Source organism: Narcine bancroftii, chromosome 3, assembly GCF_036971445.1.
Source record: "Narcine bancroftii isolate sNarBan1 chromosome 3, sNarBan1.hap1, whole genome shotgun sequence".
Lineage (NCBI taxonomy): Eukaryota > Metazoa > Chordata > Chondrichthyes > Torpediniformes > Narcinidae > Narcine > Narcine bancroftii.
The window spans coordinates 349,269,797-349,282,740 of NC_091471.1; the positions used below are offsets into that span (position 1 = coordinate 349,269,797).

A 12,944-nucleotide genomic window follows, 5' to 3' on the forward strand; every position below is an offset into this window, starting at 1 on the left:
TTAGAGCTCGGAAATAAGACACACATAATAAGGAGTGCAGTTGACACTGATTTAATAACTGGCTGCTCTCTTTTATATAGTCAGGCAGACCCTGGCTGTCATGTGACAGACGGGCATGACCTGTGTTCCTTCAGGTTCTGATTGGTGTTCTCACGACTCACTGTCGGCGATTGGCTGGAGCTGCCCGTTTTGCTGCAGCATCATCGATAGGAGTGGTTTGTGCCTCCTTGGGGGCCGATCGACCCTTTCAGTGATTGGCTGGCAGAGCTTGTTTTGCAGGGGCCAATGGGAACAGGCCACTGATGCCTCGTGCAGCCCACTCAATTGCCGTGTTCGAATGGTGTCATCTGTGTCAGAGCCGCTACAGGTCTGTTAATATAGAGAGTTATAGTAAAATCTAGTTAGGTTAAGTCAAAGAATAGAACATAAAAACAAAGATCATGCTGGAAGCTTATTAATTTGGCTTTAACTACAGAGTATTATGAAATATACCCTTGGTATCCAGCACCTATCGGTATTGGTAGATGCCAGATTAGTGAATTTTCCAGTTGCTTGAGATTGTGTGAATGTTGAACTAATGGGGAGGCATACCAATTTTAAACTTTTGTATTTTTTAACCTATTTATTTTCCACAATTTATTTTGCCCATAGCTTGAGGCTGCTGGTTGCTTGAATTCCAAATAGCGGAGGTTTTACTGTATTCCACCTAACACATTCAAGGAATGGGATAAAATGTCTTACAATGGGTATAAAAGGGATTCCTCAGAGTTGAGTGAATTTAGAGTTTGAAAAAGTTAGGACTTTTCTTGGAGTACAAAAGGTTAACATTTCTCAAAATGAGAATCTTGCACTGTTGAGAGGGCAGAGGTGCTAGAATTAAAGTTATTGGTTAAAGATTTATAAGAGAGATGAAGACATCTTTTAATGTTGTCAGTATTTGGAATATTGTTCCCAAAATGTCTGTAAAAGCTGAGCCAACAAGAAAGGATATTGGATGGAAAGTGGAGTAGGAGAATCAAGAGGTGCAGATGGGATTGAAGACAAACACCTGCTTCCCCAAGCTCCACAGCAGCTGAGCGGCTGCAGTCAGAATTTATTATCATGAACATGTCAGGAAATTCATTGTTTTGCAGTAGCATTAGAGTGCATATATTACTATAAATTATATTTTCAGAAAATAAATAAATTAGTGCAAAGAGGAAAAAGTGATGTAATATCTGTAAGTCATTGCCCATTCAGAAATCTGATGGCAGAGGGGAAGAAACTGTCCTTGGGCCACTGGACAGTTTCTGACTCCTGTACTTCCTTCCCAATGGTAGCAGTGTGAAGTGGGCATGGCCTGGGTGGTGAGGGTCCTTGAGGAAGGAGGCTGCTTTCTTAAGACACCGTCTCTTGTAGATGTCCTCAATAGAGTGAAGACTAATGTCCATGATGGCACTGGCTGAGTTCACAACGAATGCTGTAATTTTTTTTCCTGTCCTGTGCATTGGCACCTACATACCAGACAGTGATGCAACCAGTTAGAATGCTCTCTATGGTACACCTGTAGAAATGTGAGAAGTCTACGTCCATGTGCTAATGTCACTGTGTGCATTATTCTCAAAGATTGGACATTCTGTTACTGTTAACTCCAAAGTCTACCGAGACCATCATTTGTAAAACCACTTAATTTTTCTCCACAGTTGGGGAACTGATGGAATTTGTGAAGATGCATCTGAAAGATCCGAATCTTTCATATTATTTATGTAAGTAAATTGTTTACAACTGAATTTAAATTTAGACATATACTATAACAGGCCAATTTGCACCCAATTAACCTTGTAATGTTTTTGAAGAGTGGGAGGAAGCCAGAGTCCCCAGGCAAAACTCACGCAGACACAGGGAGAACGTACAAACTCCTTTCAGACAGCATGAGACTCGAACACAAATCCAGTCCCGATCACTGGCGCTGTAAAGGCTTGTGCTAACCGCTACGCCAACCTTTGAGAAGATTAAACCCTTTTTTTTAATGAGGATGGACAGTCGTCATAGATTTCATTGTCTTAACCAAAACTTGTTGACTTATTGTCCAAAGAAAATTCATACAAATCATGTCAAGGGATAAGTTTTTTGATGGAGGATCTTAAAGGCTGATGCAAATAAATCTCCCTCAGATAAGGTAGAATAAAATAAATTTATTTTACAGAAAATATACGACTGCTCAATCCTTTTTATGTTCACAAAGTGCCTCATTTAAATAAAAAATTTTTGTATTTCATCAAGCTAAACTATTGTTCTTATGGTTAAGAATGGTTATGGAAGGATGTGATATATTTACTTAATATTATACTTTGCAAAATCTTATTCCAAATTTCTCTGTTGTTATTTGCCTTTTATCCATGGGTAAAGATATTTTTAATTTTAAAGCAGTCTTTTAAATTTCCTGAATGTTACCCCATCTTGGCACTCTGCCCTGTGTTGAAGCTGACTTTTATAATCATTTCCATTTATTTGGTCAAAATCTTTCACCAGTTAGAATTGAGTGGGTTTCAGGACTAACCTCATTTTGGTTACTCACTGTGTGGTTTAAAAGCAGGTCATAGAGAGAGCAATGAGGATTAGCAGTTTCATTTCTCCAGTGAACTAGTTGAACTGTAAAGCTGAAAGACATCTTTTTTTTTTAAAAAGTAAAATTTGTGGGGGATACAGTTTCTCAATGATTATTTTGAAATGAAGCAATCTTGGGTATTTACAGTAGAAAATAAATTATTCCTAATTATTTGATGTGAAAAATTTATTCAGTCTTGGTTCTGAATTGAACTCTTCAAAATAAATTTGAATGACCACATTGTTGAAGATTTTTAAGATCATCATACCAAAGAATCTCAGTGAGGTTTCTCACTGATGGGCTGCAGATGATCTACCAGACAAAATCTTTGAAGTTAAATAGTACTTGTGAGGATTTTGCTTAGTACAAATGCACAGTTGCATTGAATGCTGCCTACTAGCCTGGCTGGGTATTGTTCCAATGACTTGTAAATGGTTCAGCACAATTTCGGGCAGAACAGCTTGTTTCCTGGATACACTAACACTGCTGGCTGTAATATGCACCATCTATAAAATACACTGCAGTATTTCTCCACAGCTTCCTTGATTGTTTTCCTTAAGCTACCAACTTCTGTGATCTGGAAAGAGGCAGGGAGTAGAACCATGAGAATATTACAAGCCATAATTTTCTTCCAACTTGAGCAATGTCCCTCTTTGGAAACGTGTATATAGGTGTTCCTGAAGAGACATACTGCATAGAAATGAGTCTAGCTTGTCCACGCTGAACAACATTCCCTCCTACTTTAATCCCATGTGCCCATTTAGGCTAAGACCCCTTCAAGCCCTCCCATTCATGTAGTTATTCAAATGTTTATTCAAGGAAGCTAACGTACCTATCTCTATCACTTTGACTGGGAGCTCGTTCCATGAGCCTTTCACCCTCTGAGTGGTAAAAACAGAAAAACTGGAGGCTCAGCAGGTCTTGCAGCATCCATAGGAGGTAAAGGGCCTGAGCCCTTCTTCAAGGTGTGAGTAAAGAACAGGCAAGCACCTGAATTCAAAGGCTGGGGAGAAGGAAAGGAAGAGCAGAGGGAGAGGCACAAACCAACAAACAAAAGGTGATAATTGGACAAATAGGAGGACAGCGGCCGAAAGGTGAGAATTGATTGGGGGAGGTTAGAACTGGAGAGAGAGGGAAAAGGAGAGAAAGAGAGTACTGGAGGAAAGGAGAAATAGGGATGGGAGGGTGTCTATCAGAAACTAGAGAAATCGACGCCATCTGGTTGGAGGGTGCCCAGTTGAATATGAGATGTGTTTCCTCCAATTTGCAGGTGGTATCAGTCTGTCAGTGCATGAGACCATGGACAGACGTCAGCAAGGGAATAGAGAGGGGAAAGGAAAACAGGCTGAATTTTTCCAGTTTCTTAAGATAATTAATCCTGGCCACAATCTCAAACATTTTTTCTACCCTTTTCAACTTTATAATTTCCTTCCTTTAGCTAGGTGACCAAAACTGCATGCGATTTTCCAGATGTAGCCACACCAACGTCTTGTAAAATTTCATCATGATGTTCCAATACTTGTATTCAATGCCCCAACCATTAGAATCATTGCTGATGTATTTATCCTCCCAATCCCATTCTCTTAATCTTTTAAACCTCAGAATCATAATTTATTGTCATGAATATGTCAGGAAATTCGTGGTTTTGCAGTAGCATCACGGAGCAAACATTCAGACAGCCACCTTGCAAAATAAATCAAAATAGTGCAAGGAAAAGTAAGGCAGTGTCTGTGGTCCATTGATCATTCAGGAATCTGATGGCAGAGGGAAAGAGGATGTCCTTGTGCCACTGAGTACTCGTCTTCAAGCCTTTTTCCCGACAGTAGCAGAGTGAAGAGGGCATGCCCTGGCTGGTAGGGGTTAGAGGCTGCTTTCTTAAAACACTGCCTCTTGTAGATGTCCTCAATACATTGAAGACTGGTGTCTGTGAAGTCGCAGGCCAAGTTAACAACCCTCTAGAGTTTTTTCTTGAGTGTTGGCACCTCTGTTACCATCCCCAACCTATCAATCTGCTTATAGCCTCCTGAGCAATAAATTCCACAGATTCTCACCATCTGGCTGAAGCATCTTCTCCTCATCTCTGTTTTAAAGGGATATCCTTTAATTCTGAGACTGTGCCTGCCCTCTGGTCCTGGACTCTCACACCACTGTCTCCACGTCCACCTTATATGGCTCCTTCACGCACAAGAATAAAATCCCATCTACAAAGACTGGAGACAGTCATCTGTTATTTTACACTTTGCATTCTCTGTTGATCTGAAGTAAAAGGCTTCACTTGCCAGTAAATTAATTAACAATTTTAGAATTGTAACAAATTTATTTGAAAAATAGGTCTGAAATCAATAGAGATGAATGACTATTGAATGTCTTGAGAATAAAATCCATCAGATAAGCTTGATTGTACCAGTTAATTTATTGGGGTTTTACTTTAATCTCAGAGATTTCAATTTTTTTCCCAGTTAAAACACCGCCTAAAGTACTTCTCAATGATCCAACTGCCACGTTGGTTCAGGTAAGTCCAGACTTTTTTCAGCTATACATTGCATCTTTTAACATGCAATTGAATGAAAGTAAACTGTAAATGTTTTCCTAAAGTCATCTTCATATTTTATCACATTTTGTTTCACTTTGTGTCATGCTATTGAATGATGATTTTTTTGAGGGATATTGGGGATCTGGTTTGGAAGAAGAGAGAGGTGTATAGCAGGTGTAGGCAACATGGAGCAAATTAGGCACTTGAGGATAAACAAAAAAAAATTCAAGAAAAATCTAAGAAATCAGAGTGGGGAGAAAAAGACGTGAGTTGCTTTGGCAGACAATGTGAAGCAAAATCCTAAGGTATATTAAGGGACAAAATTGGTCCCCTTGAAGATCAGAGTAGTCAGCTTTGTATGGAGCTAAAAGAGATGGGGAGATCTTAAATGTTTTTTTTTCATCAGTATTCACTCAGGGAAAGGGCACAGAGTCATGGGAAGTAAATAAAACAAGCAGTGCGGTCATGAAACCTATACAGATTAAAGAGGAGGAAGTGCTTGCTGTCTTAAAGCAAATAAGAGTAGATAAATCCCCAGGGTCTGACAAAATATTCCCTCGGACCTTGGGGGAGGCTAGTGTAGAAATTGCAAGGGCTCTGGCAGAAATATTTAAAATATCCTTAACCATGGGTGTGGTGCCGGGTGATTGGAGGGCACCTCACATTGTTCCGTTGTTTAAAAAATGCTCCAAAAGTAACCCTGGAAATTATAGGCCAGTGAGCCTGACTTCAGTAGTAGGTAAATTATTAGAAGGTAAGAGATCAATTATTTGGATAAATATTTGAATAGCCAGAAGCTGATCAGGGATAGTCAACATGACTTTGTGCATGTTAGTTTGTGTTTAACCAATCTGATAGAGTTTTTTGAAGAGGTTACTAGGAAAGTTGATGAAGGAAAGGTTGTGGATGTTGTCTATATGGACTTTAGTAAGGCTTTTGGCAAGGTTCTGCATGGGAGGTTCAGGTGAAGTAGTGAACTGGATTTATCAATGGCTGGACAGGAGAAGCCAGAGAGTAATAGTGGACGATTGCTTCTCAGACTGGAGTCCTGTGACTAGAGGTGTGTCTCAGGGATCAGTGCTGGGACCATAGTTGTTTGTCATCTGTATCAATGATCTGGATGATAATGTTGTAAATTGGATTAGTAAACTTGCAGATGACACTAAGATTGGAGGTGTTGTGGACAGCAAAGAAGGTTTTTAAAGCTTGCAGAGGGATCTGGACCAGCTGGAAAAATGGGCTGAGAAATGGCCGATGGAATTTAATGCAAACAAATGTGAGGTGTTGCATTTTGGAAGGCAAACCAAGAAAGGACCTATACAGTAAGGTGTAAGGCACTGCAGTAGAATAGAGGGACCTGGGAATACAGATACACAATTCCCTGAAAGTGCCATCACAGCTGGATAGGGTTGTAAAGAAAGCTTTTGGCATATTGGCTTTCATAAGTCAAAGTATTAAGTATAGGAGCTGGGATGTTATGGTAAAGTTGTATTAGACATTGGTGAGACCATATTTGGAGTATTGTGTGCAGTTTTGGTCACCTAACTACAGGAAAGATTTCAATAAGATAGAAAAAGTTAAGAGAAGATTTAATAGGATGTTGCCCAGATTTTAGGAACAGAGCTACAGGTAAAGGTTAAACAGGTTAGGACTTTATTCCCTTGAGCATAGAAGAATGAGGGAACATTTGATAGAGGTATTTAAAATTATGAGGGGATAGACAGAGTAAATATAAAAAGGCTTTTTTCACTGAGGGTAGGTAAGATAAAAACCAGAGAATGTGCATTCAGAGTGAAAGGGGAAAAGTTTAGGGGGAATGTGAAGGGGAACATCTTCACACAGAAAATAGTGGGGGTGTGGAAAGAGCTGCCAGCTGAGGTGGTGAATACGGACTCAATTTTAACATTTAAGAAGAATTTGGGCAGATCATGGATGGGAGAGGTATAGAGGCTATTGCCTGGGTGCAGGTTAGTGGTTCTAGGCAAAACAATATGGTTTAGCACAGTCTAGAAGGGCCGAAGGGGTCTCTTTATGTGCTGTCACGTTCAAATTTATTGTCAGAGTACATACATGGCATCATGTACAACAGTGAGATTCTTTTTTTCTGCCCAATGAGACCCCAGTGATCCTCTTTGCCACTTTTATGGCCCTATGGATTGACCGCCGATCCAATGCTCCTCAGTAACTGCACCACAGTGTAATGTAGCCGGCCAGGATTCTCTCGATAGAGTTCCTGTAGAAAGTAGATATGATGGTGGCTGGTAGTCTTGCCCACCTCAGTCTTGTCACGTAGCACAGCCACTGTTGCATCTTCCTGATGAGTGAAGAAATGTGTATCTGGGATAAGTCACTCCTAAGTGAACTCTGAAGAACTTGGTGCTCTCCATTACCAAGCTATTAATGCATAGTGGACAGTGGTTGTCCATAGCCTTCCTGAAGTCCATACATCTCCTTTGTCTTGTGCACTTTGAGACTCGGGTTGTTATTCTCGCACCATTTCATAAAGATTGTTTTCCCAGGGTGCTCCAGTTTCCTCCCACACTTCAAAATGAACCGGGGGTGTAGATCAGTTGGGTGTAATTGGACAGCATGGGCTCATGAGCTAGAAGGGTCTGTTACCGTTCTGTATGCCGAAATTTTTTAAAAAATTTAAATTTTTCTTTATTTCAACTCATCATTGTTGCCGACGAGGCCAACTACTGTCATGTCATCTGCAACCTTGATGACTCTGTTGGATCTGGATTTGGCATTGCAGTCGTGGGTCAGTAGTGTGAACAGGAGTGGGCTGAGCACACAGCCCTGAGGAGCGCCAGTGCTCAGCATGGATTTGCTCAACATTCTGCTGCCAACCCGGACAGACTGTGGTCTTTCCGTTGGGAAGTCCAAAGTCCATTTACAGAGTGGGCAATTGTGTCTCAGCAAGGACAGCTTCTCCACCAGCCTCTGGGGAATGGTTGCATTAAATGCTGAGCTGAAGTTGATGAACAGCAGCCTGGCATACGCGTCATCATTCTCCAGGAGGGTCAGGATGGAATGGAGGTGCAAGGTTATAGCATCATCACTGGAACAGTTCCATCTGTGGGCAAATTGAAATAGGTCCATTGACTCAGGGAGGACCCATTTAATGCGTTCCATCACCAAATACGTGATGATGTAGCTCGGTGTCACAGGGTGGTTGTCATTGAGGCCTGTTACTGTTACCCTTTTTTGGTCTTGAAACCTGGACTGGTTCGGTTACATGTTGAAGATGTCTGTTGTCCGGTCCCGCTGCCTTGAATAGGATTCTCCTCACCTTGGCAGTAGTTATATGGAGGAACACGCAGCTTTCTTCAGCATCAGCCTGTCCTACTTGTCAAACCGTGCATAGAAGGTGTTCAGTCAATCCAGAAGGGAGGTGTCGTTTCTTTGACTTGCAAGGTGGTCTTGTGATCAGTTATAGTTTTGATTCCTTGCCATCGGTGTCACGCAGCTGACTGAGGATCCTCTGTGCATCTATCTCCACACTTTGTCTTCTGGATTGCATAGGAGAGTTCAGCCCTGGCTGATCTCAGTGAAAACCTGTCTCCTGTCCTGAAGGCAGCATCGCGAGCTCTGAGAGGTGCATAGACCTTTGTGTATAATCATGGTTTCTGTTTAGCTCTGATTATGTTGCATTTGATCTCCATGACATCCTCAGTGCACTTGCTGATGTAGCCAGTCACTGAGCTTCTGTCTACTCCTCGACCATGACCATTGTAGGCAGCCTGAACCTGAATAGCATTGGAAGGAAGATTTTTATCTTGGGGTAGAGATGTAGAGGGAGATTTAAGGGATAGAATACACAGCTGCTTAAGAGCTGCTGTGTTTTAAACTTGCTCTGATTAACCAATTGTGTTAGAGAATTTCACTGCTTTATAATTATTTAATTCACAAAGCATTTAATTTTCTATCCCATTAGAAAGAGTATGTGTATTGATATTCAATACTTTGGAAGCTTCTTTTTATTAATTTTCTGGAAACCAGCTGGAATACTTAATAATGATGAACAATCTTATTGTGTTGACATTGCTTCAAAGAAACTTAGCTTCCCTTTTAACGGTTTGCATTGTATAAAAGATCATGTATAATTAATAACAGAAATCTAATTAGAGATTTATAATGAAAGTGGTTAAACCCTAAATACTTGTGTTTTCAATTTAAAAGATGATTCAGGATGTCTTAATTAGCTCAAGATATAGAAGTGCGGGTATAATATCTGTGGATACAAACTGTTCCTTCATGTTACTGATCTGTACCTCAACCCTCAGACTTGATGTCTGAAGGATTACTGGGTTCCAGGTTTTCACTAATTTTCAATTGGATCTTGGGTAGTAAAGTTTTCCATGCTCACAACACACATCTGATCTTTTGTTTTGATCATTGCCTTCACTGGCTTTGAAGTTTTATAACTTCAGAAAAGTTTGCCTAACAAGGCTATGTGCGTACTTGCTTTCGTAATCACTGGCCTGAATTTGAGGTGAGCATAGAACCCTTTCAAAATGATCACCAACTGATACAAATGTGTGATACAAATATCTGACCAGTGAAAAACCAAAGGATAGCCTGTGCACAGTATAATGTAGTACTTCATCAAGTGCATTTTATAGGTATTGGATTCAATTCCCAGTCTGGCTTGAGTTAACTGCCCCCAACTGAAGTGGTTGCAATTAATCACACTGCACCAGATCACGGAGTTTTCTCATGTTGGTTCGCCCTATTGGACCTGTGGTTGACATTGTAGATCCATGGAAGTGTAATATGCATCTGTCACTGTCTTGACATCATTGGGGAGCTTGAATAGCTGGGATAGTAATTGTTAATACTTTCTACTTTTGCTAATTAATTCTTTTGGAGTAACCTGTATCACAGCACTGAGATGGCAGAAAAGCAGGCGATTTGAAGAAAGGGGGCAGAAAGGGAAACAATTATTTTTGAGGAAATTTTGCATAACTACGGACAGTTGGAATTTTTGCCAAATACCCTGATGAAACATCCAAGATAATTGCATAGAGTTAGCAGAAAGTTTCTGGGTAGCACCGTCAGAAAGAACCTATCTAACTTAGACCATATGGATGCAAAATAGACTTATTTCAAGTACCATTGTGTTATTGTTCAATGACTGAAGTCTTCAACAATCGGAAACTTTTATATCCAATGAAGTGCTTGAGGACTTGGAACACTTTAAGTCAGTTTTGGGAATAATTGGTATGGCTTTGACAAGCAAATGAGGCTCTTCCTGACAGCAATAAATATGGGATCTTGTATTTTGAAGTTTGTTCGGAGAAAGTCTGGCAAAATTGGATAAGGTTTGGCATAAAAGAATTTTTCGATTCTAGCAGATAATTGGAGAATCATTCAATTTTTTAAAAAAGATGCATTGAAGGACTAAGTATCTTTTGCAATGATCTATAATTACGGATTTTTATAGCGTGTAATATTTCATGCATTAGCACAAGGATACTTGAGTGCTTTAGAAACATCAGGCAAGCCACACTGTCAACAGAATTATTCCTTGTAATAAACTACCATGTTAAACAACTTTCTAGCAACTTCAGAGTAAAATGTGTATTTCAGAGCACATCCAAAATATTGAATAGTTTACAATGTCAAAATATCCATTCTGTGTGTTTACATTTTTCTGATGCCTAAAGATGTCTTAATAATGCAATGGCAAAAAGTGGTGTAGTAGCCTTTAGCCACAGCGATTGAAGTAAAAACACAATGCTGGAGAAACTTAGCTGGTCAAGCAGTGTTCTTAATATAGCAAAGGTAATGATACATAGCCAACGTTTTGGGCCTGAGCCCTTCGTCAAGGTATGGGCAAAATGTAGACAGGTGCCTGAAGAAAATGGTGGGGAACTTGGGCAGGGGAAGGAGCCCAGTCCCACAGGAAGATAAGGGAGGGAGGGCACAATAGCAAACAGGGGGAGGGGGGGATAACTGAATGAAGAGGGAAGGGTGTGGAGAGCTGAAGGAAAGGAGACAGAGGGATGGGGAAGAGAGGGACAATGGGGAGTGGTCTAGCAGAAACCAGAGAAGTCGATGTTAATGTCGTTGGTTGGAAAGTGTCCAGATGGTATATTATCATAGTAGCCTGCATATCTAACACCTATTTGCGTTAGGTACATTTCTCATCTTGTTTTTTGCAGACTTCTTAGTTTTGACGTCTGTCTGTGTGGCTGACAAATTGACAAAGAAATGTTCCAATTTGTAGCAAGCTTTATTATGATCTGAAACTCGTAAGGCAATAAATGGTATTTAGAGGGTGGGGGTAGGGAGCCATTATGGATGCAGAAGTAATGATGTTTCGTGCTGTGAAATGTTTGGGAGGATAATTTTAGGCAGTGTACTTCAATGAACATGAAACCCTTCCTACCACTCTGAGTATTTTAATCAGAATATTTTTTTACAAGGCAAATTTTATTTTATCTTTTCAAGTAACCATAAGAATGTATCACTTCACACCTCCTAAATCTATTTAAGTTGCTATGATTTGTATCAAATTAAATTACATGGGCACAAGATGCATCTTGTGTTCAATGGTTTAGGCTGCCTATAAGTAACAGCCGACGACGAGAACGTTTCACATTGGCTGGCAAACAAATGCAGTGTTTAAAATCTGAAAGTAATCCTTCTTTCTTTACACAAAAATTTAATTATCTATTGATGTTAAAACCAAAAATGTAGTAAAGGAAATGTGTTATTCAGATTATCATGGTAATTTTGAAGTTGTGTGAATGCCCTGTTGAACTCTTTATAGACCTCGAACTACTGAGCAGTCTTGATCTCCATATCCTGAAAAGAATAAAGGCCACTGAAGATTTATACGAATAAAAAACTAACAAATGTTGCCAGAACTGACAGGTCAGGAGAGGCAGCACTTCTGAGTAGTTTGAAACGTTAAAGAATGACTTGTTATTCCATAAAAGTGGCATGGGAATTTATTTTGAAGATTCTATTTTACAGGTGGCCCAGACAATAATGGTGTAGTGTTTACTACAAACTATAGTTTCTACCTATTCCAAAGGTGTGTATTAATTACCAATGACTTTTAGATCCACCCTGTATCGTCTGTCGTGTATCAAAATTCAAGAATTTGCCTCCACCCATTTACTGTTTAAGGTTGCCCACATGAATAGAATCATGATGTCAGACACTGTAATGTGGATTGAATTTCAGATACCTTGCCTCCGTTCACTTGCAAGGGTCTCAGAAGGCTCCATTGTACTTTTACATTATACATTAGCAACATTTTAAATTCCGTTAACTACAAAGCACACTAGATTTACAGTGAGCTGTTCAAAGTTGGTACACAGCAAAGATACCTGGACAGTTGTTTTTATATATATATATATATATATATATATATATAATTCACACACACACTCTTACTACCAGAACTAAAAGATTTTTTTTTAGGAGGAGGTCAAACAGGTTAGGCCCAAAGTTTCCCAATGGTTCCGTGGAAGAAATGACAGGGATCTATCAGTTTTTCTTTAAATTGCTTTTTCCCTTTAATTCCATTTGTTTCCAGGGGTGGGAGGGGAGGAGGGCGTGACCCTCCACTGACGCTCATCTCAGCAGCTCATTTGCAACACCCACCTCACTATTCCAATCGGTGCTTGGACTCTGCCTATCCATCAAAGGCTCCGGCAGTGGGATTCCAGACCAATTAGCAGGCAGAATGATTTGGGGGGCGGGGGGGGGGGTGTGGGGGATTTGTGACATCTCTTCTCCCCACCCGTGAAGCCCATTACTGGGCTGTGACCCATTGTGACGTCAAAGGGCAGACAGGCTCCATGAGTA

At 40.2% G+C, this 12,944-nt stretch overlaps 1 protein-coding gene and 1 long non-coding RNA gene across 3 annotated transcripts in view; one reads left to right on the forward strand and one right to left on the reverse strand.

Annotated features, from left to right (window-relative positions):
• aspscr1 (ASPSCR1 tether for SLC2A4, UBX domain containing) overlaps positions 1–12,944 on the forward strand; it is a 223,055-nt gene that overhangs the window by 131,162 nt on the left and 78,949 nt on the right. For both annotated transcript variants that reach the window (XM_069929671.1, XM_069929670.1), the window contains exons 12-13: positions 1,683–1,745; positions 5,047–5,099. In XM_069929671.1, the coding sequence (XP_069785772.1) occupies positions 1,683–1,745; positions 5,047–5,099 (116 nt within the window). The remainder of the gene's footprint in view (positions 1–1,682; positions 1,746–5,046; positions 5,100–12,944) is intronic.
• LOC138759387 (uncharacterized) lies at positions 72–12,829 on the reverse strand. The gene is made up of 3 exons (XR_011354813.1): positions 12,741–12,829; positions 4,639–4,797; positions 72–369 (listed from the first exon to the last, which is right to left on the reverse strand). It is a non-coding gene; the product is annotated as an uncharacterized lncRNA (long non-coding RNA).